The 24770-nt window shown below is 38.5% G+C and overlaps 1 protein-coding gene across 5 annotated transcripts; it reads right to left on the reverse strand.

The window, feature by feature from the left end:
• Nucleotides 1-59: 59 nt before the first annotated feature.
• LOC128733946 (uncharacterized) lies at nt 60-24770 on the reverse strand. 5 transcript variants are annotated; one of them, XM_053827849.1, is made up of 6 exons: nt 24200-24770; nt 23980-24137; nt 12928-13237; nt 6173-6620; nt 5787-6111; nt 60-1855 (listed from the first exon to the last, which is right to left on the reverse strand). In XM_053827849.1, the coding sequence occupies exons 3-6, from the start codon at nt 13220-13222 to the stop codon at nt 632-634; spliced, it is 2292 nt and encodes a 763-aa protein (XP_053683824.1). In that variant the 5' UTR covers nt 13223-13237; nt 23980-24137; nt 24200-24770; the 3' UTR covers nt 60-631. The 5 variants fall into 5 exon arrangements, with proteins under 5 accessions (XP_053683824.1, XP_053683823.1, XP_053683822.1 ...); XM_053827848.1 differs by lacking the exon at nt 23980-24137 and having other exon boundaries at nt 24544-24770; XM_053827847.1 differs by having other exon boundaries at nt 23980-24770.

Below are 24770 nucleotides of genomic sequence, written 5' to 3' on the forward strand. Positions count from 1 at the left end.
GCAAACAATTGTGATAGTCGTTCGGATGTTGGAATAAAACAGGACGACGAATTGGAACGGATAATTCCTTAAGTATTTATGATCCTTCAATAAGTCTAACAGTAATAAAAATAGCTATCTTTCGAGTCTAACCGCTAAAAGGTAATGTCTTCTCTCTCAGAGTAAATAAAGAAAATACTTTCATCTAAGGAAAAAATGGTTCGAGATTCCTTTCACTGGTAGGAAAAAGCCGTTGATTTTTTACTTCTTCAGGCTAACTTTTGTTTGGAGTTTATATTTTCTATATGCAAAGCTATTCTTTGTTTCTACGTGTTCTAATGTACATTTACAGCGATTTTGATTTTGTTTCCATAACGATGTTATTTTGTAATATGTTTTGAAGGGAAATATAGTAAGGTACAAATTTTGGCTATCAACTTGGATGGTTGGATGGAAAATGAAATGTTTTAAACGATGTAAAAAACTATGATTCTACTGCTAAGAAATTTTTCAGCTGAGATGTACACAGATCCTAAGCAAGAGTAAAAAGGGGGGCCGGTTTCAACCTGCAGAGTACGCAATTCACTAAACTAGTAAACGACTTTAAACTTATTGTCACATTATTCATCTGTTAGTCAAGTTACCCAGAAGTCTAACCTCCCTTCCGTCGCAAGCAGTAGCAATACTTGCGCAAATAATCAACATGCATACATTCACTTTGACTAGCGTATTCATTCAGCCGGCTGATCGATCCGGTTACCTCGAACGCGTCCCGCTTGGTGTAGTGCCGCACCGTGGACTCGAACTTTCCACTGCCCGGTTTACCATCGAATATCAGCAGATAATCGTTGTGGGGCACCTCCGCGTTCGGGTACTTCGCCAGCTTGGCTAGCGAGATCGACTTAAGCTGCATCTTGGCACACAATTTTTTCGTCAGATTTTTCTGATGCTCCAATAGATCTTGATTGATGGAATCGATGACGAAGTCGACCGCAGCTCGTACGATTTTCGACTTTTTGTCAATCTCCTCGAACGCTGCACAGGTGCACCAGTGCGAAGCAATGGACGTCTCTTCGCAGGATCTATTCCAGGGCATTTCCTGAAAGAGACTCTGGCAGTTGGCACAACTGACCGGTGCCGGTAGATTATCGATTCGTTCGGACAATTCCAGCACGTGCTTTAGTGTCACGTGCAAGTCATATGGATTCGTCAACCTGTTTCGGTTAATCTTCAAAGCTTGTACAATTTCCGGGTGTTGTTCTTTGAACCACTCTGGCAACCAGATAAAAATAAAAGGCAGTCTTTCTTCGAGCCAACCGGTTAATAGAGATCGAACGGCACCGAAGCGGAGCCCGTGGTCGCTGAAAAACACGACCATGCTATTGTTTAAAATTCCTCTGTTTTCCAATTCCTCAATGTAGTACTTCATTCGTGCGTCCATGCAGGACGGATCACTGATATCGTTATGGCTAAACGTATTGGTCCAGAACAGTCCAAAATTAGGCTCCTCCTTGTAGAATGAAGCGAAATCCAGTGCGTACTGATAGATAAAATCGGCATAGTTTTGATAGCCCAGACAGAATGTCAACGAATTCTTCGTTTTCTTGGTTAGATACTTCTCTGCGGCTAGCGCGATTGGTCTCAGATAGTAATCAGTGGGTTGCTTTACGAAGCCGAATTTGTGATAGTTAAACGTGTTAATGCTGGCTTCGTCCTCGGCGTACGCCGTTACGTAGCCACTGTCGGCGAAGTAATTCCACATGAACGGGCACGTTTCCAACTGGCCGACCTGCCGTGGATTGCAAATCCCGTACGCCAGGCTGCTGTTGAATCCGGTCAGAATCGCCATCAGGTTCGGGTACGTGTTGTCGTCAATCTGCGGATGAAGAGCAATAAGTGAGAAGTTAGGCATTAGCGAGACTTTAGGTATTAGAAGACTGATCTACTCCCTAATTTAAGAAAAAAGGCATTCAAGCAGAATAGGTTTCAGATTGTTAATCGGTTTCCCGGACAAACTGACGCGGCTGATCAAAGCTACTCTAGAGCGAGTGATGTGCTTTCGATTGCGCGTTTCGAGGACATTCTCGAGTCCTTTCGAATCGCACAGAGGGGTGCGGCAAGGGGATGAACTGTCCTGTATGTTATTCATTATCACTGTTGAAGGTATGATCCGGTGAGCGAACATCGAGAGGAACAATATTCAGCCTTCTCCTAGCCTTCGCAGACGACCTCGACATCATTACTAGAAACCATGGGAGTTGGAACGGCGGAGGCAATCTACGCCAGACTAAAAACGGAGGCTAGTAGGATAGGGTTAGAAATTAATGCGTCGAAAACCAAATATATGGTAGGAAGAGGCTCCAGAAAAGGCAACGTTTGCCTCCCACGGACAGTGATTATTGACGGCGATGAACTGGAAGTGGTTGATGAGTTCGTATATTTGGGATCTCTGGTCACCGTCGACAATAATACGAGTAAGGAGATCCAACGACGCACTCAAGCTGGTATTCGGGCCTACTTTTCCCTTCGTAAGATGCTTCGATCAAGGAGCATACGCCGCCGCACAAAGCTGGTGATGTACAAAACGCTAATCAGATCGGTAGACTTCTACGAACTACTACGAGACAGTAACTTTGCTTACGGAGGACACACGTGCACTTGCCGCATTAGGAACGAAAGGTATTGCGGACTATTTTTGGCGGAGTACAAACGGAAAGCGGAGAGTGGCAGAGGTTTCTATGTTGAATTAGGACCCCTCCTCACTTTAAGAAGGGGGGCTCCTGTACAAATGAAATACCAATTTCCTCATAACTCGAGAACTAATCAAGCAAATGGAACCAAATTTGGCATGTGTGTGTTTTTGGAGACAAAATTTTTTTCTATGATGAATTGGGACCCCTCCCCACTTTAAGTGGGGGGGGGGGGCTCCTATACAAACGAAATACAAATTTCCTTATAACTCGAGAGCTAATCCAGCAAATGGAACCAAATTTGGCATGTAGGTGTTTTTGGAGGCAAGAATTTTTTCTATGATGAATAAGAACCTCTCCCCATTTTAGGAGGGGGGGCTCCTATACAAATGAAATACAAATTTCCTCATAACTCGAGAACTAATCAAGCAAATAGAACCAAATTTGGCATGTGGGTGTTTTCGGTGACAAGAATTTATTCTATGGTAAATTGAGACCCCTCCCTCTTTATAAGGGGAATTGTAACTCCTCTCCCCTTTAAGAGGGGGGGCATACAAATTTCCTCATAACTCGAGAACTAATCAAGCAAATGGAACCAAATTTGGCATGTGAAGGTTTTCGAGGGCAGGAAAATTTTCTACGGTGAATTAGGACCCCTCCCCACTCTAAGAGGGGGGGCTCCTGTACAAATGAAATACAAATTTCCTCCTAACTCGAGAACTAATCAAGCAAATAGAACAACATTTGGCATGTGGGTGTTTTTTTTGGTGACAAGAATTTATTCTATGGTGAATTGAGACCCCTCCCCTCTTTATAAGAGGAATTATAACTCCTCTCCCCTTTAAGAGGGGGGGCTTCCATACACATTTCCTCATAACTCGAGAACTAATCAAGCAAATGCAACCAAATTTGGCATGTGAAGGTTTTCGAGAGCAAGAAAATTTTCTATGGTGAATTAGGACCCCTCCCCACTTTAAAAGGAGGGGCTCCTGTACAAATGAAATACAAATTTCCTCATAACTCGAGAACTAATCAAGCGAATTGAACCAAATTTGGCATATGTGTGTTTTTGGAGACAATTTTTTTTTCAATGATGAATTGGGACCCCTCCCCACTTTAGGAGGGGGGGTCCTATACAAGCGAAATACAAATTTCCTCATAACTCGAGAACTAATTCAGCAAATGGAACCAAATTTGGCGTGTAGGTGTTTTTGGAGGCAAGAATTTTTTCTGTGATGAATTAGGACCTCTTCCCACATTAGGAGGTGGGGCTCCAATACAAATGAAATACAAATTTCCCCATAACTCGAGAACTAATCAAGCAAATAGAACCAAATTCGGCATGTGGAGGTTTTTGGAGGCAAAAATATTTTCTACGGTGAATTAGGATCCTTCCACACTTCAAGAGGGGGGGCTTCTACACAAATGAAATACAAATTTCCTCATAATTCGAGAACTAATCAAGCAAATGGAACCATATTTGGCATGTGGGTGTTTTTGGAGGCAACCATTTTTCCCATTATGAATTAGGACTTCTTACCTTTTTAGGAGGGGGGGGGGGGCTCCCATTCAAACGAAATACAAATTTGCTCATAACTTTAGAACTAATCAAGCAAATGGAACCAAATTTGGCATGTGAGAGTTTTAGATGGCAGAATTTTTTTTCTGTGGTGTATTACGACCCCTTTCCCTTTTAAGAGGGTGGGCTCCCATACAAATGAAATACAAATTTCCTTATAATTTGAGTACTAATCAAGCAAATGGAACCAAATTTAGCATGTAGGAGACTTTTGAGTCTTGAATTTATTTTATGATAGTTAGAGACCTCTCACCCCTGAGGTAGGGGGATATGGACTCTCATACAAATAAAACAGAAATTTTTGCGAAACTCAAAAACTAATCCAACTCGAGAAATTCGAGACTCTTCCATAAAACATTAATCAATAACAAGACCACAAAAACTATCTATAGTAACACTAGATCATTCAGCACGAGCCGGTCGCGAGTGTTGCCGGTGACCCGCCGTCGGAAGCGCCGCCCACTGGGGGGCTTGCAAAACTCGAGATAGTGACAAAGATTATCCGAGATTCATGATTTATATACAACACAGGTTAATTTGTGGCAATACGAAGTTTGTCGGGTCAGCTAGTACAAATATAAAGAAAAAGATGATAAAAACTGACGAAAAGACGACGTAATGACGACGAAAAGAAGTCATAACAGCATTCAAAAAGTTTATAAAAAGGACAACAAGCGATGAAAAATGCGAAAAATATACGTTTTAAAACAAGGAATATGCGACGAAAAGATAGCTAAAAGACTATGAAGAGGTGACGAAAGGGCAATGGAAAGATGATAAAAAAAGTAATGACAAGTAGGCGAAAAAACAATGAAAAAAGACAAAAGACGGCAAAAAATACGATGAAAGGACACCGAAAAACATCAAAGAAGCGACAACAAAATGCTGAAAAAGACAATAAAAAAACAATGAAAAGTCTACATAGATGTTGAAAAGAGACGATGAGAGAAGTTGAAGCCTAGATCGGAGTAAATCAAAAAGTCGGAAGCCATAGCGACGACAAAAAGATTGGCCAGGAATTTCCAACAAAACCCTAACCTTTTCCGAAACCTCAAAATTCGAACCGTCGATTTTTAAGAAACTAGTTACTCTAAATCAAAACAATAAACAAACAGAACACGATCCCGTAAGCTGTACACGACGACGGCAACAAACTTTGATTGTTTGGTAATGGACATCGAGACCTACATCAAAGCAGACTTCAAATAACTTCCTGGGTAAGAGTTTTATACGATAACTAGAAAGGGAAAGGTGGCAGATATCTGCCACGACGGTTTAAATTCCATTAGACTGGGAATAGAATGACCCAAACTATTTGAGGACTTACATTGACTTTGTGTACATTGCTTTAAAATGGAAAGCAAACTAAGTATCATTAAGGTAAGCAACTGGATAACGGAACCTTCACTTTGGAATATTTAGCACTGCAATTTTATAATTTTACTTGCCACCTTGATGTTTTATCTTGAAAAGTTATTTAAAGTTTTACGTCCCAGAAGCTCAAAATACCTGAATTGGAAAAAACCTTTGAACCTTACCTTGTTGTATCCTTTCAGCTCGAACCAACCCGTATCGTAGAGATGCTGCGCCGTGTGCGGCATCGCTCGGATCAGGTTCAGCCGCGAGATGCTGTCGATGCCCACCATCAGGACACTGAGTGGACGCTGCTGGTAGTTCTGGCGGAAGCGATCCAGCCGCTGCTGCACGGCCGCCTTCGGGCGAATGAACGCGTGTGCATTCGTGTACACCGATTTGCGCGTTTTGCTGTTGGCCGCTATACTGCCCTTGCAGCGGACCATTACGCCGCTGGTTACGTTCGGGGGTATTTGAACGTCCTCGGAAAAATATTTACATTCGCCTAACCTGGGAAGAGGCAAAACATTACAATTTCTGTAGCTTCAAATAATACCGGAAAGTAACTTACTTATAGTCCTTATCAGCCTTTTCGTTGGTTCCGGCTCTTTCGATGCTTTGGTAGCAGCATTCGATGTATTTCATATAGTGTGGCAGATGAACGGCAACGAGATCCCGGTGAAATCGTAGCACTACCGTGTCGTTTTCGAACGTCTGCTCGATCGATGTGAGTGGTTGCTTCGGTGAACATGGCACGAAGCGCTCCTTGTGGAACAATCGCATGACATCATGCGCCAGCGGATCTAGGTCCAACATCTTACATCCTGGTCCCCAAACTAGGAATCCTTTTGGCACTACGCTCGTTTGGTTGTTGTGGGTGTCGATGTCGTTGGAATGGTCGGTTTCCGGTTGCACCGTGCGTTTGGTCGAAGACGACGACGACGACGACGACGTGCGTGGAATAACGGGAATGATTTGGTTGGTTGTGGGTTTTAATACTACATTTGGCAAGGCTGAGCCTTCGGAGCGCGCGGGATTAGCGCCGAGCATTTTTCAATTGTTTTATTACATTCGCGTTTTGGTTGTTGGTTCGAATGAACACGTACAGAAAACAAAATCAGCGTGCAGTACAGAGCATGTGCAATGTTTGGTACCGGGTTTTTGGGGTTCGGATCGATGAGAGTTTATTGGTATTTTGATAGAAATTTCGGGAAGCAAACGTGGGAACGAAAAGAAACACATTGAAAACATTAAAACCAATCGAATATAAAGTGTCGGTCTTGTTTTTTTTTGCGGAGATTTGTGAATAGCCGTGGAAGGTTAGTTTCAAATGAGAATAGGTTAAAGAAACACAGAAATAGGAGGTGCGAATAAATAGACAGAACATTTGCGAAATTTACAAGTTCTCGCCGTGTGCCTCAAGAGGAAGCAGTCTCGATCGTCACAATTGCGACTTTATTGGTTTATTTATCTTTATTTTAAATTTTTGTGTCCGCAGAAAGCAATCAGAATTCAGAACGAATATTTTCACATGTTATCGCTAGGTAAATTTGATTATGTATTGTTCGCGTTAAAGTAAATATTGGTGTTAGACTGAGCTGGTTTCAGCGGCCGATGAACCCTCTCAGTATAACAGAATTTATTCTAAGATGATGTTTATTTAAGTAAATGATATAATTCAGCATGTATTTGCAACTAATTTTTAGACGATTTGTTTTTAGCTCTAAGAAAAGATCATTATATAGAGACCTAATCTCGTCGCATGTTTCTTCTCTCTGTCTCTTATTGTGTTTCCATCAAAGAAAGTATAACTATTGGTAGAAGGAATGACATTTCAATGAAATTCAAATATTCAAATAAAAAAATTTACATATAAATGAAATATCACTGTTAATAACTCGTTTGTTTGATTAAAATTAAAAGATTTCTTAAGTATTCTTGCTAGCATGTGCGGGAAATTTTCAGGAAAGTAAACAAATATGCAAACCTTTTTAAAGCATGTTTTGGGTTTCCCCTTCACGCCTTGTTTCGTTCTGTTTGGATACTATCACCACCTCACTTTCATCTACCGTCCCCTCTCAAGTAACAATTTCAAGTTTTATTGCGTTCGTATAGTGGTTTTCATGACCAATTTCATAAAACCGCTAATAAAACTATGAGCTCAACCAGAACTTTCTGATGACCACTGTAAAACTCCTCAGAATGTTTTCATAACCTCTATAAGAATCAGGTTATAAGCTCAAGTAGTCGTAACACGTTCTGCTGAAAGTAACAATAAAGCCGATTAAGCTTTCGCTGCTTGACAGCTACCGCCATAATTTAATAAAGCTTCTTGTTTTTCGTTCTAGTGAAAGCTAAATCAGTTCGCAAGCTTTGTTAACTTGAAAATAGATCCGTGACCAGAAAAATTAAAGTTTTATTGTCAGATCATTCTGAACGATTTGGTTTACAGCGACCATAATAAAATATCCCTTAGAATAAATAATAGAACAGAATTTTGAGCAGTCTTAGTTCGTTTGCAGCATAAGCGTATTAAATTTTAACGTGCACATGGATATGATAGGTGGCTAAAATCAACACGCCACTGAAATTTTGTAATTTTCGAAAACTGGTTGTTTTAACAAAATAAATATATTCGGTTAGTCAATGTCAAATTCTAGCAAAATCATTTTAGTTACTTTCTATGACAGATAAACCGATTGATAATAACTTTCTTTCTACAAAACACTTTGCTTTGATAAATTTTTGTTTGCGAGCTAAAGCAAAATACTACAAAATAATATGGCAATGGCCCCGCATAAAAAAAATGATTTTGGTGTTGAACTTTAGTATTCTTCATAAAATAGCAGCAAAAAACTGTTTAGTCAGGTTGTTACCGTCATAATAGCTCTATAAAACTAACAGATTTCTTGCGGTTTGACAAGCAACCACGATAAGATCAATTTTGTATTGCTACGCCACACTTATAATAAGTTTATAAGAGACGTGGTGCGGCCAACAAGTTTTAACGTGGTAATATAAGCAACCACAATAAATTTGCATTATTAACAGTTTTATTGTAGTTTTTAGCTATTTAGCTATTATGGTCTTATGGTTTTCTAGCTGTAATCCAAACACTAGCTGTAAGTGTGTTTGGATTGGACTCGTATCCTCTTGGTATTGCGCAATACCACAATAAAACCAGAGTTGATGATTAAGGCTGCAATAAAACCTTTATAAAGCTAAAGTAAAACCAAGGGGCTTAAGAACTGTTACTTGGGACATGTAAGCTTGATGAAGAATTCCTTAAATTTTGGAAAAGTAAATATTGCTAGTAATGTTTGTTCTTTAAGATAATCCACTGTTTTTTGCATTGACAGTTTATAAAGTTCTCGTACTCTCATATGGGTACTTGAGAACAAGCGGCACTTATACAAGTTTATAGTACTTGACCTATGCTTTACGGTGAGGCACTGATTTCATAAATCCACTTGCCCCAGGCTGCTAGATAGTCAGTAGGATTTTTGTTCTAGCCCCGTACTCTAACAGCCGGTCGTGAAGTCTGTCGATAAAGAAGGGTCAATCCTTAGAAAGACGTTTAAGCCCGAGGATTTGCTTTTTTTTGCGTGTGTAAAGAGTTCATGTAAATTAGCAACTGATTTTTCTAAAATTGGTCTAAACTAATTTTTGGAAAGGGCTCAATTTTTTCTATTTTTTTAGTAAAAAGTATAAAGGTCTGTGCTCAGGGGCACGATCGAGGGGCTCACGTAGGACTACGGATGCAGGTTCAATTAGACAAAGCTTGACATTTTGGAAATAGGCCAACCTCGAGTGAGGTCCGAAAAAAAGCGAGGAGGGTGGTCCCCAATAGTGGGTGAGGTGCCAATATGAAACTTTTTGGTTTCGGTTTTACTTTTTTTTTGCTCTTTTAAAAGATTTAAGTGATTTTCGGGGAGTACACAAATGTATTGCTGGCTGTTGAACAAAAGGAATGGAGCTGATCAGCGAGAGAGAACTGACAAGCGAGGGACTAGTGTCTAAAAAGCAAAACCGTTGGTGTAAACGTCCTGTTGAGAACTTGACCTTTCTTTATCGACAGACTACGCAGCGTGTAGCTTCACGAGCCTATGGGGTAAAATGGGGTAAGTGGATTTATGAAATCAGCACTTCATCTTAAAGCTTAAGTCGAGTACTATAAACTTGTATGGGCTTCGCTTGTTCCCAACCACCCAAATAAGAGTACGGCAAGCATACGTTTTATGGGTTTCGCGTTGGCTAAAGGCTCGATACACGTCCATTTTTTGAGTCAGTAGATAGACACATGGTTTCTTTGGCAAAGTTATGGAAAATATAGAGGCAAATAACTTTGCTAAAGAAACAACATTTTTATCTCTATCGAGTGCAGAGCTATAGAGAATTTTCCTTGGAAATTCTTTAAAAATTAGTTTTTTATACTTAGCTTATGTTGGTTGCATTTTACAGGAATATATGGTTCTTGGCGATTATTGCAGGACTCAAAATGAACGTTTTCCTTAACTTCACGAGCCAAAAGCGATAACTAATACTGCAATTGTCCTGTGGACCTGGCTGCGAACTCTGTCGTATAAGAACAGAATGTCAAGTTTTCAAATCGGAATGCAGCACCTAGGCTTTACTGTGCTTTGTAGCAAGCAAAAAACATGATTTAAATCGAAGAAAAAAGTTGCAGTTATCAGCTCGGAAGTTGAGTAGCAAATAAATGACGATAAGGGCTCTGCTTTCCTTTTTATGTCATTACAATAGTCTTTACATGTCAACACGGGGGGACTACGCAACCACTGGCAAGGTTATTTGCTTCCTAGTCTTGAAGCAGCAGCACTAATCACAAGCTTGATGTTTTTAATGGCAGTCCGTGCCTGGGAAGCAAGGTTAACACACACGGAAAATTTTAGCTTGAAAGTTTTCGTTAATTTTCACTACTTAGCGATTGGAAAACAATCTTTTCAAGAAAGCCATAAAATTGCTGCATCTTTTATTAATCGAATGGTATGTGAACCACCAAAAGCCGGTCTAAATTGAAAGAGCTATTAGCGTTCAAAATCTTTCATTCTTTCGTGACGCTGGCTTGAATCTAAATCCGAATCAAATTTGAATCGGGAATCCAAAGCTTCTAATTATATAAAAGTGAATGTATGTTAGGATGGGTGGTACCTAAGGTCCAAGAAGCAAGGACTTTGTATGTGACCATGAGACGACAAAGGGGTTTGAAGAGAAGGGGTGGCCATTGACAAGAGGGATGGTTTAAATAAGGAAAAAGGTTTTATTTCTCTTTCATTATGGGGATTTCCGATCAGAAAACTGATATCCAAGTGGCTGTCTGTAAGACACACGGGGGGACGTCCAAATGAGGAAAAAGAGTTTTGTTTCTTACTTATGAGAATTTCCGTGACAATAATAGATGTACAAGTGACTGGGAGACAAAGGGATCCCAGGTAAAATCGAGCAATCAACTAGGGTAAAGAACTAGTTTTAACCAGTCTAAGCGGGTCACTGATTGTTTTACCTTATTACAAGCGATTGGTTGACTAAGTGGGGGATATCAGCATACCAATCTTCTTGCTATCTTTAGTTCTTCAAGCTGTTACCATTGGAAGACACTATTGTTGAGCTAAACTTTTGATTTTTCGCTTTAAAAGTTGGAGCGGCGGAGCTAATTTTGAACACACCGAACCCATTTTCACCTGCAAGGTGCTATTTTAAGCAATCCTGAAATCTGAATTTTTTTACGTCCCCTTAAAAAATCCCTCGAACTTTTCCCCCTACTCAGTAAGTTCGCGTTCCTATCCGCGACCTACTAATCGGCATCTGATGCGTAATCGGCATAGCGTATCGGCATAGATGCGTAAAATGCCATCTGTCTAAATTGTTTAGCGGGGCATACACTCACCGCACCGTTCGGCAAACGGTATTCGTCGTCTCTTTTATTCTCTGGTGTTCTTATGGGAAACTGCGAGTTTGACGTCTCACTCGCTGTTCATAAGGATGGTGGGAGAACAAAAGAGGTAAACATATAGCAGTACAAACGATCCGAGTACAAACGATCAGAACAATGTTGTCAAAGAAAATAACATTGAAACACATCGTTGCTTTATTAAATCACTGAGAAAATCTTGGAAAATTATTGAAAAAGCTGTCTTTTGTGTTGTTTTTAATAAAGAAAAATTAATTATGAACATACATTTTTCTTGAAAGTATTGAACCACGTTTTCACCATAAGAGGTTTCAGGTAATTTCAAACTTAAAATTCTTATTTCCAGAACCGAAACAGTGTCTTGGTAACACGATAGTTCATCAGTTGTGCTGCAGCTGCTGCTAGTGGTGAACAGGTTCCGTCAATTCAGAATTTGTTTTCAGTTTTGTTAGAAAATAATAAAACTTTTGGCTAGTAACAAAGCCTTAGATAATAGAAAAAAGAGGCTGAATAATATGGTATGTGACAATTGAGTGCTTGACTTTCAGAGTGGTTGTAATCAGTGCTGAAAATTTGATGAATTCGTTAGTAGCGAGGTGGCGATTGCTGAAGAGCAGCTGAAAAATGTACGTTTTTGGACAACAATTTTTAATTCATCATATTTCTTGTCGGAAACCCAGTAAATTGTGTTTGTGTGAATCAAATGTATGGTTAAGTGATTTGTGAAGATGATCCTATCAAAAGATTTTGAAAATATGAATAAAAAAGTGCATTTTCGGATCATTTATGTTCAACTGATTAAAATAGGTAACACTGCTTAACTCGTTCCTTACCCTAATATATTTTTGGCTTGGCTTGGCTTGAAAAATGACAGATTCATGTAATCGTCATTTTCCAGGATGCTTTCAAGAATTGGCTGCGTTAGTATAAGAGTAGATTAGATTAGATTATGGAAATTTCCGTAACGATTGTAGATGCGTAAGTGTAAGTAACAGTAAGATCGCACCTTTTGAATAAACTGATATACAATGATACAATGGAAACGCATGGTGCTTTTCAGAAATGCTGAATCGCAGCTTTTATAACTTTTATTAGTAGAGTTTTAAATCCTGATTGCTTTCTGATCAACTTGCGCCTTTTAAAGCATATCTTTTTCGAAGGGTAACTATCGAACTGCGATTGTAACAGTTAAATTTCAGATCACCAAACTGTAGAAGACACCCATAGCTTTTTGTGTAACCGTTATACTTTACAATGGAATTGCAACCAAGCCGAGCTTATTTAGATTTGGGGGTAAATTTCTGGTGGTAAAGGACATACCGTGTTACTCTAGCATGCTATTCCAAGCCCATATATCACAGCGCAAGGATTATGGCACACAATCCGCGTTCACTCACCTCTTGGTCCTGGAAGATCTTCGTCATCGTCCGGTATGGTGACCACCATCTGGTGCACCATCGGCCGTATGTCGATTGTGGACAGCGACAGGTAGAAGGTGATAAACACGAGCACCACCAGTATCGTCAGCCGGATGCGTCCGCATTTATCCTGGTGTGAGCCTTTTGTTTCCCGCCTATTGGCGGTACAGGTGGGTGTCGCCGTTTCGCCAGCGGACTGCTGCAGTCGCTTCGAACTTCTGCCGTCCGTTTCGAGCAGGGGTTCCCAGTCGGATTCGTTGGCGGATGATTTCATGGTGCTGTAACATTGCTGTAAAAAAAGGAGTAAACGTACGAATGAAGGTTAAACATCGTCAACCACATACGACGACTATCAGCAGATCGTTACGTTTATAGTAGTTCAACAAGACGCAGGATATTAGGAAAGCACCGCAGGAAATTGGCAAAAATGGAGCCACAGTCATCATACCAAGCATTTTTTTTTTTGAGTTCCGTCTGCAATGATGCTAGGAAAAGATGTCGGTGATACTCTAGCAAATAACTTCCGGCGCGGTTTGGGTGTCAAACGCAGCGCCTGACAAAACCGGAAGTATAGCGCAAGGCGGAACTTTATTACTTCGTCGTCATTGCTCACTCGCTGCTCGCGGGTGAGCTAAGGCAAGTGTGCAATCTCAACAGTTGCCGTATGGAAAATTAAATATTATTACATTCAATTTAAGTTGGTTTCAGCTTAGTAACGCATGGGGACATGACCAGCAAACAGAAAATCACATCGAATCCACTTGACCCGGTCCACCCGGGAGGTCGTGACAGCAGAAAAAAAAACCTGAGAATGTGAAAAAGGTGCAAAAAACACGTCTCCCCAAGCAGTGCAGCCTGTCGGCGCTGTCTGCTGCACCAGTGCACTGTGCATCGTTGTATGACATAATCCTGCCGGCTGTAGGCCACACCATCATGTCCTATCGTCGTCGTCGTCGGCACATGTTGGGCATAGAAAACTGTCAGAAACCGCACGGTCGGCTTACATCCATGCACGCCTGTACGGTCCGTTTGTGTTCTAATTTTAAATCTTTCGCCGTGATATTAACATTGCAATGCAAACCTCCCTCGGCTAGGTTAGGTAGGTGTAGGTATCAGAGACCGACCGTGAGCGAGTCTTTCCATATACCAACATTAAGCTGTTGAGTGCCTAGCGAAATTGCTCTGATTTGGAAGTCTTATTCTACTTTTGGATCCAGTACGTCATGGTGGTATACTGGGGTTGTTCCAAATATTAAGCCATTTCAGGAGTTAATCCGAACCTTCAGTAAGTTTATTACAAGGGGCTCGGGGGATTTGTAGTGCCAGTTGTACCACTCATTGTTATTTTATTAACAATTTTTACTGAAAAATAAATAATATTTCAAAGAACAGCTCGCGTGTAGCACTTGAAAATGTTTTTTTCAACTTAATTTCAATATCCCATTAGGGAAAGTTGCTGGGAGTATTGAGGAAAACTACATCTCGTGACTGCTTATGCAAATGAGCAAGGTTCAAGCTTTAGCATTTATGCGAACATATTTTGAGCGCGAGTTCGACTAAAACCCCCGCCATGTAATATAGGTACCTAGCCATCGGAAAACACATTTAGGGAGGGTAGATTTGTTGCTCGAGCAACGATATGCTATCAAATCACACCTTACTGGCAAGTTGAGTACCTCGTAAACGTTCGTTCTTGCACGATCGCTCGCGCCTCGCCGAATTTTTGCGCTCCCAGCCAGCGTGGCGTCTTATTGACCTTCAAGATCTATGTACCACCCGGACATGGATTTAAACATACAGCGATAAATTAAGTTGTGGCATCATTTTTCCAGAAGTCGAATGCACCTGAGAATATATTCATTAGCAGTTTATGATAGCTAGGCTAAGCTTCCCTCAGCAGCAGTGGTTGTACTTTGTTCATGTTTACAATCATCGTACGCCGCGGCGGCTCCGGCGAACAACCTGATGCTAAATTGTTTCTCACGAAATAAGCGAAGTTTCAGGGCCACCGTTAACAGGCGCCGCGAAATTGATGGTACTACAGTAACTGTTGCCATTTTATTGTTTTTACTGCTTGTTTTTCCCTACGGCACGTGACCTAAGGGTACTAAAAGATGCAATAATTATTATTATTATTTATTTGTTTAGCATAACAATATATTGCAAGTATGTACATATTGAGTAAAGAAGGGAAACGATATAATTAAACTTCACACGACGTTACAACGTAATGTCGTCATCAGGTACTAACGAATTAGATTAATATAAAGCATTATGTGGATTGCAAAAAAATAAAAAATAAACCTGTTCAAATTGCATGTAAAGTCACAAAAATTTATTTGCAGCATTTTGGGAGAAATGGATATTACTTTAAGTTCACCCAAAGCAATTAGAGATAGATCAAAAGTTGAAAAAAATGAAAAATGTTCCCATGGTTTGCCTTTCGAAAGGGAAAGTTCATGTAGACTTTAAGTCAGATGAGTTGTAAAACAATAAAAAAAACGAAACTAAACTTTCGATACTTAAATATGCACAAAAAGTTACCCATTTTTAGGACCAAAAGACCCATAGTTTTAAACGAATCTAAAAATATGGTTTGAAAGTTTTCAGTGGTTTATTGGAACATAGAAATTTGGTACGAGAGTGACATTTTTTTTAAATAAACGAAGACCATACATTTCAAAAATATTTTTACGTTTGTATATCCATACATAAATTATACCCGTGTACAAAATTTCATAATATTGCGGGTTCCCACGGCACAATTTGAAATTTCCCTCCTTAAAGATTTTTTTTCATTGCAAAAGTACGGCCGTACAAACCATATTATCCTTCAGAATTAGGGATGACGGTTGGAAACACAAAACGAACTTTCATTCATTCATTCAGGTTTATATTGTACACCACATCCTTCAATCCGATGACAAGAAAAACACCCTCCGTAATGCTAACTTTATATCTAGTTATGCAAATTGTATCAAGAAGAAACCAGTTATTATTTTGCAATAAATTACAACCAGGATACCGAGACAGTCTTGTTGATACCGGTTAATTTATTAGCAGGATAGCACAGCGTGTTTGCCAAACTCTGCTTACAAACAGGATAGATTTAATGGGGCTGACTAGTTTTTCCTGTTGATTGCCTACTGTTCTAGTATTGTGGAATGGCTTTCGTCGTTCATTTTGTTTTTTCAATTAAATTCTAGCCTGTATATACTGTATTGCACTATATTAATACTGAATCTAACACCGATTAAACGCATTTAGCCTCTTTACTAGCACAGTTGTTATCAACTAGTTGCGGTAACCGATTAATGACTGATTTCAGTTATAAATAGGTTTCAGCAACCAGAAGTGACAAAAGTGCGCTACTTGGGCTAGTTTATAACAGAATGCAAAATATATATTTATTTACTCCTAGTTGATAATATTTTAAAAAAATAGCTAAGAACCTTGCCACTAGCTGGAGCCTGTAGAATTTGACTCCCGGGATTTGGTAGACATCGGTTTTCGCATAAGTTTCATTGATGAGCAAGACACATATCCGTCGTGTTTCGCCAGTAGGGGGAAGTCATCTATGGCCGGATAGCCTCTGTGGCCGGACACTAAGATTTCTCAAAAACAAAGATTGATAAAAATTTTCGGAAAGCATGGAACAATAGTAAATTGCAAAATTTTATGGTGTCCCAATTATGACGTCTTTGTTTCAAAAGGTAAACAAATGAGAACTGTCAAACGGTTTAACCATTAAAACAAAGAGATTCGAGTAAATTTCATTCGCCAACCTGTCCTCTATGACCGGACAGTAAAGTAATCAGCAAAATATACTTACTTCATCTAAAATTGCTATATCTTTGATTCCTATTTAAAATACAACTAGTTAAGCAATGCAAAACGTAGAAAAAATCAGAAAAAATTGCAGTAAAACATTAGCAAAAATGTCAACCTATCGATATGCTTTGAAAATGGACAATGCCACGTACATTTTTGCATGCATTCCATATTACCAGCACCCTCAACAAAAAATTTATGTGAATAGAACTTTATTCAACTTATACAGCAAACCTGCCAGGACTGGAGTCACAAGGTCTGTGCTGGAGTTTCAAATAGTTCTAGGATTTTTTCTTCTATTGATGCTAGTAGTAATAGATCAGTTTATCATGTCCGAGCATAGAAGACAGTTTTCGATTTGAGCTAATTTGTACTCAAAATACTATCTACTTTCAAAATCAATCTTGCAGCGCAAATTTTGTTATATTATATTTTTTTGCTTATAATATTGTTTCTCTCTACATTAAAGTGTAAATAGAAGTAATAAAGCCGGTATTTTTTGTATTTTATCTTAAAAACCTAAACTGTCCGAGCATAGACGACTTCCCCCTACCTGGTTGTATAGCGTACGAACTCGGATTCTGGTCACTGTTTGTTATTAGAGGCTTCAGCTGGGTTTTTTCTTGCTCGGTAACATTTGCATTCCTCACGGATTCGCTGCACAATATAGCGGTAAATATTCAGTTTCCTCACCAAATCATAATCCGAGATGTAGCGATTAGCCTTGATTTTGCAGTTGACGAATAAGCGTTTCACCCCATTTGCATTTTACGGGTAATCGTGAGTGTTTCCTTGTACTTTTTAATCACTCGCACCACAGTAGGATAAGATTTAGGATAAACCAGCAGTTTTGTCAGGCCCCGCGTGGGTGCTGATATTCCATTACACAATTATTGCCTACACAATTATTATTTTTTTAAACAAAGACGTAGTCCTACGTCAAAAGCGTGCAAGTGCATTGGATTCATATTACCATCATCTTCATTGAAAGATAGGTTAGCGGGTATGCGGTAGTAGTTCAGGATTTTCTCGCTAGGTGGCGCTAGTGGATATGTAATATTTTTGTATAACGGGTAGCAACTAAAATTTTGGAATTTTTTTCTCAAGCTGTCAAAAAAAGACAAAGATACTTGACGAAGATCTGATTTACCAAAATTGAAGATACATTATCCATTGTTGAAAAAAAATTAGTGTACATTTGAAAACAATCCGTAATCGGCTGTTCGGCGAAGCTTTCGTTTGACGTCGAAACATGAGCGTTGTACGGCCTTCATGTCAACTTTACGAATGCATCTCTTGATTCTACCAATCAACTGTTTGCAATTCGTGGCTCTCCAGTTAGGCTGATACAAATTTGAAAAAAAGTTTATGTCACCCCCCCCTTTGAAAATTTTCGAAATGTGAAGGGGCAAAAAAATAAAGTGTCATATTATATTGGATTTTTTAGTGACAAGCGGATTTTTTTCACAGTTCAATGAGTTTACATCTCTAAATTATACAATATGTGCAAAGTTATAGTTATCTCGTTAGTCTCCATCAACTTTTTTTCACCAACTAAGCTTTCTGATTCTGCTGCAAGTCATAGGCAACTATTGTGCTTAATCTTTAAGTTCCCGACGTCGAAAATTGGTGTGCTTGCAATCAGACTTTCGGCTTGATTCCATTTTAATTTACCATGTTTTAAAAGAATTAGATGGAGGCAACAATCAATTAAACAATATATTAGTGAAATTTGGTACCGCTTTTGACGGAGATATTCCGATTTTTGAATTGCAGTGGGATTATTTTTTCCCTCAAAGGTACTAGATAAGATAAAAATAGAAATACAATTTTTCGGGTTTTCGGGGCTCAAAATTGGTCGTTTTACTCCGTAATGTCCAAGTAACTACCGTAATTTTGGAGGTACTCAACGATACAGTTTTTACCATTCATTGGATGCATGCAGCATGCAGGATATCACTGAACTGTTCGAAACTTGAAATTTTCGAAACGGTGTGCATCCTTAATAGACAAAGGAGAGGCCTTCCGAGCAAGGATTGACAACAAAAGTATATCAAAATTATTACATATTCTGCTGTTGATATCAACTAGAAAACATGTTTTGTTACCAACTCAAAATGGCACTTATGATGTATCAAACTTTACTATCATTTTGTTTTCATTTTTATTGAAAGAAAATTTGTTGACAGATTCTATTTATGATGTAAATGAACCTTCAATATTTAAATTAATCTATTTTCATATAATTTTTTTTTTAGTTAAATGGTTGGTTCAAATTATATGATGATAGCAAAATGATGATGATATAATAGTAAAATGACAACTAATTCTGCTTTCCTATTAATATTGTGTAACAGCAAGATAAGTATTCCGTTTGATATTTTTGATAACAAAAGTAGTATTCAATTTAATTTCACGGCTTGGAATTTTTGCAATCATTTTTGATATTTTAACCGCTAAGTCGACCAAAATGAAATCACACCGAGTATTCAAAATCCGTTACATCAAGATATCAAATTTTGTTTTAAATTTGCTCTAAAACTTTGCTCGGGCTGATATTCATGACTAAAAGGTTGACCAAGAAACGTGAATAGCTTCAGAGATTTGTTTTCTTAAAACATGTCGATAGCACAGCATAAGTGTTCCAAGTAATAAAGTGACAGGGACCTAAACTGCCATTTTCACACTATGGTTAGATTACGATACTATGTCGTGGTTACCGAGTTCTGAACTAGTAAGTAACACGGATTTCGATTATTAAAAAAGCAAGGTAACTAACCGAGTGATACGGAGGTTCAAAACAAAATTAAGATCAAGTTATACGTTTGTGGCTCTCTAAGGTGATCCTGTGGCACTCCACTATTATCAAACTGCTTCATCTCTACCAGGATGTTTACTTACAGGATGTGCTTGGGTCGAACATTTTTGAAGTTTGAAAGGGTTGAACTAAAATTTAACTACTGTACAAAATATTTGTATTAAAATTTTAATAAATATGGAAAAATAAACGCTGGTTTCTTCTCTTTTGTTTGGTTATTGAAGGATTAATATTATTATTTTTTTCTTGCCCCCCCTTCAACAATATTTTGAGACCAGGACATAAACTTTTTTTCAAATTTGTATAAGCCTTATTTTTGTACACCAAAGAACTCAAAATCTCAAAGAAATCTTCGATTCTTTGGGTATTCAGGAAGGATTGTGTTTTTTTTGGAGTACTGCGATAATGCTCTATCCGACCAAAACACGTATTGTCCATCTGCATGATGTTTTTGTAGAAATGGGATCAACATTTTCTTCAAACATTCGTCTGGTGCATCTTAATTGATAGTCAACCCAGACGGCTTGTTGTTGAACAAATGAGAAAGAGAACGATGTCCTTCTGCGTCCATAAGTTTGACTGATCTTCCACTACCTTGCTTGCGAATAGTTGTTGAGCATCTTAGGATATGGTAAACAGTCGAAGCCGCAACATATTTGCTTTATAAATGTTGTACCGTATCCTTTTTGCCGAGATTTCTGTTGCAGTTCGTTGAAATGTACAACGCGCTCCCGGAATGCTTCTTGTTTCGACGCCATTTTTAGCAAAACTGGGCAAGTATAAACAAAAAAAAATATTAACAAAAAGAGGAGAAAGAGAGCTAACACGTACATACTCTCATCTCTCTGAGCTCGTTTGTAGTTGAGCATAAGGGCGAAAAAATTCCAAAATTTTAATTGCCACCCGTTAGGCTGTATCTTACGCTACTGACTATTTAGAAAGTTGCAGTCTTGGGAAAGTTTGTTCAAATGACTGTCATCTCGAAGATGGCACTGAAAATAGTGAATATTCTCAACGTGCGGCGCTAGTGTATATGCTGCCTCGTTTTATTTGCTATAGCTCATAATCCGTGCGACATAAGATATTATTTTCTTAGGGAAAGTTTTTCGAGTAATAGCAGCCTTGCAGATGGTATAGAAAATAGTGTAAAATTGTCTCACTACGTGACGTTACCGTATAGGTAATATTACTGTACGGGCTGTTACTTACGCTACTGATTACTTAGAAAGTAGTGATCTTCGAGAAATTTACTCAATTGACTATCACCTTCAAGATGGTATGGAAAATAGTTCAGAATTTTCTCATCGGTTGGCGCTAGCGTAATGCGTATATGTTATATATTATGATAGAAGTAACCAGAATAGCAGCTTTGTAGATAGTATGGAAAATAGTATAGAATTGCCTCACTACGTGGCGCCAGCATGTAAAATGTTTGTATGTGCTGTATCTTGCGCTACTGACTCTCTAGAATGTTACGCTCTTCGAAAATGTTGTTCAAGTGACTCGCATTTTTAACATGATTTAGAAAATAGTTCGGAATTTTTATATATCTCCTTTTTGTAGTTGCCTTATCAAGTAAGAATTTGGGTTTTATTACAATTTTATGATGGCATTTAAGACCAAATTGGTCATTAAAACCGCCATAAGAGTATAATAAAAGTCACATTGTTGCCTGGGTTATAGCTTATGATCTTAATGCTTTTTTCGAAAACGAAAAGTTTGTTAGACGTCGATTTATTTAGAATTTAAACTGTATGTGACCCCTAAAACGGTGTTTTGCTTGATTAAAGAAACCTCTTTGTTTATTTTTCTCCCCCCCCCCCTTCAGTGATCCCTCACCGGAAGGAGGAAAACTTCATAAAATATTTGTCATATGTTGCAATAATTCACGTTTCACGATAAAAAAATTTGACATGTGTTGCGATAATTCAAGTTTTATGATTTTTGTCTTGATTTTGCAAATTTTTTTTTTCAGTGTATTAGGCCATTGCACATGATTTTAAAGTTTTTGTCACCCCCCCTCCCTTGGAAATTGGCTTTAAAAATCGGGGGGCAAAAAAAAATTAGTACGATATGAGTTAATTTTTTTTTTAAATCAATTGTCTGTGGGCTGTACAGCCCAAAAAAACTTGAAAAATGGGTGTACGAGTTGAGTTAACGCTTCTAGCATGAAATAGAAATGGAAATTCAAACAGCGAAATCGGCCAAAAAAATTTTTTTTCGTTTTTGTTTTTTTTTCGTAGATTTTTGCATGGTAATTAACAACTTATATATTAAAAGCAAGAATAGATTTGGTTTTCACATTTAAACTTAAAATAAAAATGCCTAAAATCCATTTTTTTTTCCTTGATTAAAAAATTCTCTTTGTTTTTTTCGTCCCCCCCCCCTTTCAGTGGCCCAACATCGGAGGAACAAAAACTTTTTAAAATATTTGTAATGGCCTTATTTTCTGAAAATATACATAATTTCAACTATTCCATTGACGTGATTTTTAACAAATAAGTAGTTTTCGAGATACGATATTTTGAAAAAAAAAATGTGATTTAATAAATACACTCTTTTGAAAAGGTAGACGAAAATAATTATGTTTCATGGAAAATGAATCCTTGCATGGCATCCAACATAGCAAAATTTCATTTCAATAAAAAATATTCGAGACAAACCGTTTTGTTAGTTGAGTTGGAATTGCTCATATAATGCACTTACACCCCTTTCCTTTCAAGCGAAGCCCAACAACCAGTTTACGTGCGTTCCCGGTAAGTTGTATCAATTTTCTCATTAACTAGTACATGAAGCTCACGTAAGTTGCTGTACAGAAGTTTACATGATTTTTCACGTGGATGCGACGTGCCGATTTTTTTGAGTGTATCATTATCTCGATTTTTTCAATTTTGTCACTTACACCCCTTTCCTTCTAACCCCCTCATATGCATACTATACTAAATACGCATTGATAATATCTAACACAACGTTAACAAGAGTTGAATTATGTTCCGAAGACTTGTCGAATTCTAACTCAAATGACAAATGAGATTGTTTAACAAACTTTCCTTTCACCAATAGGTGGATTTAACCGGTTTTTTTCATTTTTATTCACTCGTATATGACTCTATACGCGATCATGACGTAAACTATTTTGGAAAGGGAGGAAGTGTCTGATGCGAAGAAACATTAATCAACGATAAATAACGTCCAAGATCCAACTGAAAATTTATTGCAAACAACTTGATCAAAATTTTCAATCATTTGCGGATTATTTTATTACTAAAAGTGTATGTCATAGAGACTTTTGCAGTTAGCTTTTTGCAGTTTTGCATAGCAGTTTTTGGGCCCAAAAGCGGGGTTCTGTTTATAAAAATGTAAATACTGCATTCTTCTTGCTAATATGAACACAGCGAATATATTTTCATGAACAGAATCGCAGAATCGATGACTCCTAATTTCACCTTAAAGTTAAAGAAGAAGTTTTCTTTTTGTTGCATTTTACGAACGTCATTGTATCCGGCAGTGGATGAGGAATAATGAATGAATTAGTTTCGTTGCCAGCTGTTATCCTTTGTTCCGACGAACAATATGGTTTATCTTGCCAACATTTACAATGGAAAAAGCTCTATAAAAAACGCTAGCATCAGTGTATTTTACCAATATGAGACCACTCAAGTCGCAATTCTGATATTTCTTATCTGTTTCACATATTATCCAGGATAACGAACATTTGGAATTGTTCGAATTCTATACAAACTCAATTAATGCGAACCATGTTTTAGGTTGAGAACACAATAAATTATACGGTATTCAAGATAAAATTCTCAAAGCCGAAGGTGTAACATAAGAGCTGCTCTCATTCACCATAGAAAAACCTTTCATGTCGTATAACAAGCTTACATTACGTGTGTAATTATATTCAGCGGTACATGTTTACATGTGCCAAGTGGCTTCTCGACACTCATTGAATTAGCATACCATTATTTGCCGCGTATGCAGTAGGTTATCCTATAATTCTTCAAACAAACGAATCTTTAAATAGAAATACCCCGCAACTTTTCTCCAAATGACTTGGTTTGCAAAGTAAGTTTTCTACTCGGCAATCCTTTCAGTTCACTATGTGCTAAAATGTTGGAATCATTGAATAAACAGTCAAATTTCTGTTGGTTATGAAATCATTAGTATATTGTTGCTAATGAAAAGCAACTTATCATCATCATACCGAATGTCTTCGTCAGCAATATCGTCACCTTGTGCTGAATCGCTACGTTCAGTAGCGTCATTTGCAAGTACGAGAAAAATATATTGGCGTCTGTAAACACAAAAATCCACTTTTCACTGGTTGTGTACGGCAGTCAGTCGTCACAGCGGAGGTGAAGAGAAAATTTTTCGCGTACCTTTCGCTCACTTTTCCAACTCTCAGGCTCAATTCTACACGTGCGTCAGACAGTTCGGCTGGCCCAGCATCCACAGTTGCTGTCCGTGTGAGAAACGTTTTCTATGGCGATAAGAGCCCGGAAAACTGCGTAACTAAGCGGTAGCTAGCGGCAAGTACCTACAACAGACACAGCTTGAAGCGGAGAAGTTCACCCATCAAACAATCATTTCCACTGTCACCTTCTTCGAAGGGTTGCCGCAGGCGATGCTGCGCATTTTCACTGCACAGATCATTAAACGTTTTTTTTTATGTTCCACTCGAGCTCCCAGCATGAACTGATTTTTTAGCATCAAAACGCCTCTTCCCGTGATGAGAGCACCAGTTCGAGTTAAAACCAGTCACCACTAGAAATTGATTTTCATCACAAATTTTTCTTCGTTTAGGATAGGAACTGAAATGGCGATACAATCTTGTGCTCGCTGTTCAATGCAGCTGTTTTCATTTTATTTTCAATGCCGATGCGTCACATTTTTCCACTGTTTCACTGTGTGCCGTTGTGGCACTGCGTCGCAGGATATCTTACCTGCTTCGCCAGAGGCTCGGGGGCTAAGATTTCCACCTTGTGCACTGCGAGAGACACCGGGTACTAAACGAACCGCACCGCGCGAAGGATATCCTTACTCTGAGATGGTCGTTCGCGATAGGACTCGATTCTGGGCCACACACAGAAGATTATAGTAGAGGTACGACCGCTGCTGCTCACTGGCGCACTCTCGTCGTCGGCGCTCTGCTGACTCTGGCTCTGGCTTT

The sequence above is a fragment of the Sabethes cyaneus genome, chromosome 2 (assembly GCF_943734655.1).
Source record: "Sabethes cyaneus chromosome 2, idSabCyanKW18_F2, whole genome shotgun sequence".
NCBI classification, from domain to species: Eukaryota; Metazoa; Arthropoda; class Insecta; order Diptera; family Culicidae; genus Sabethes; species Sabethes cyaneus.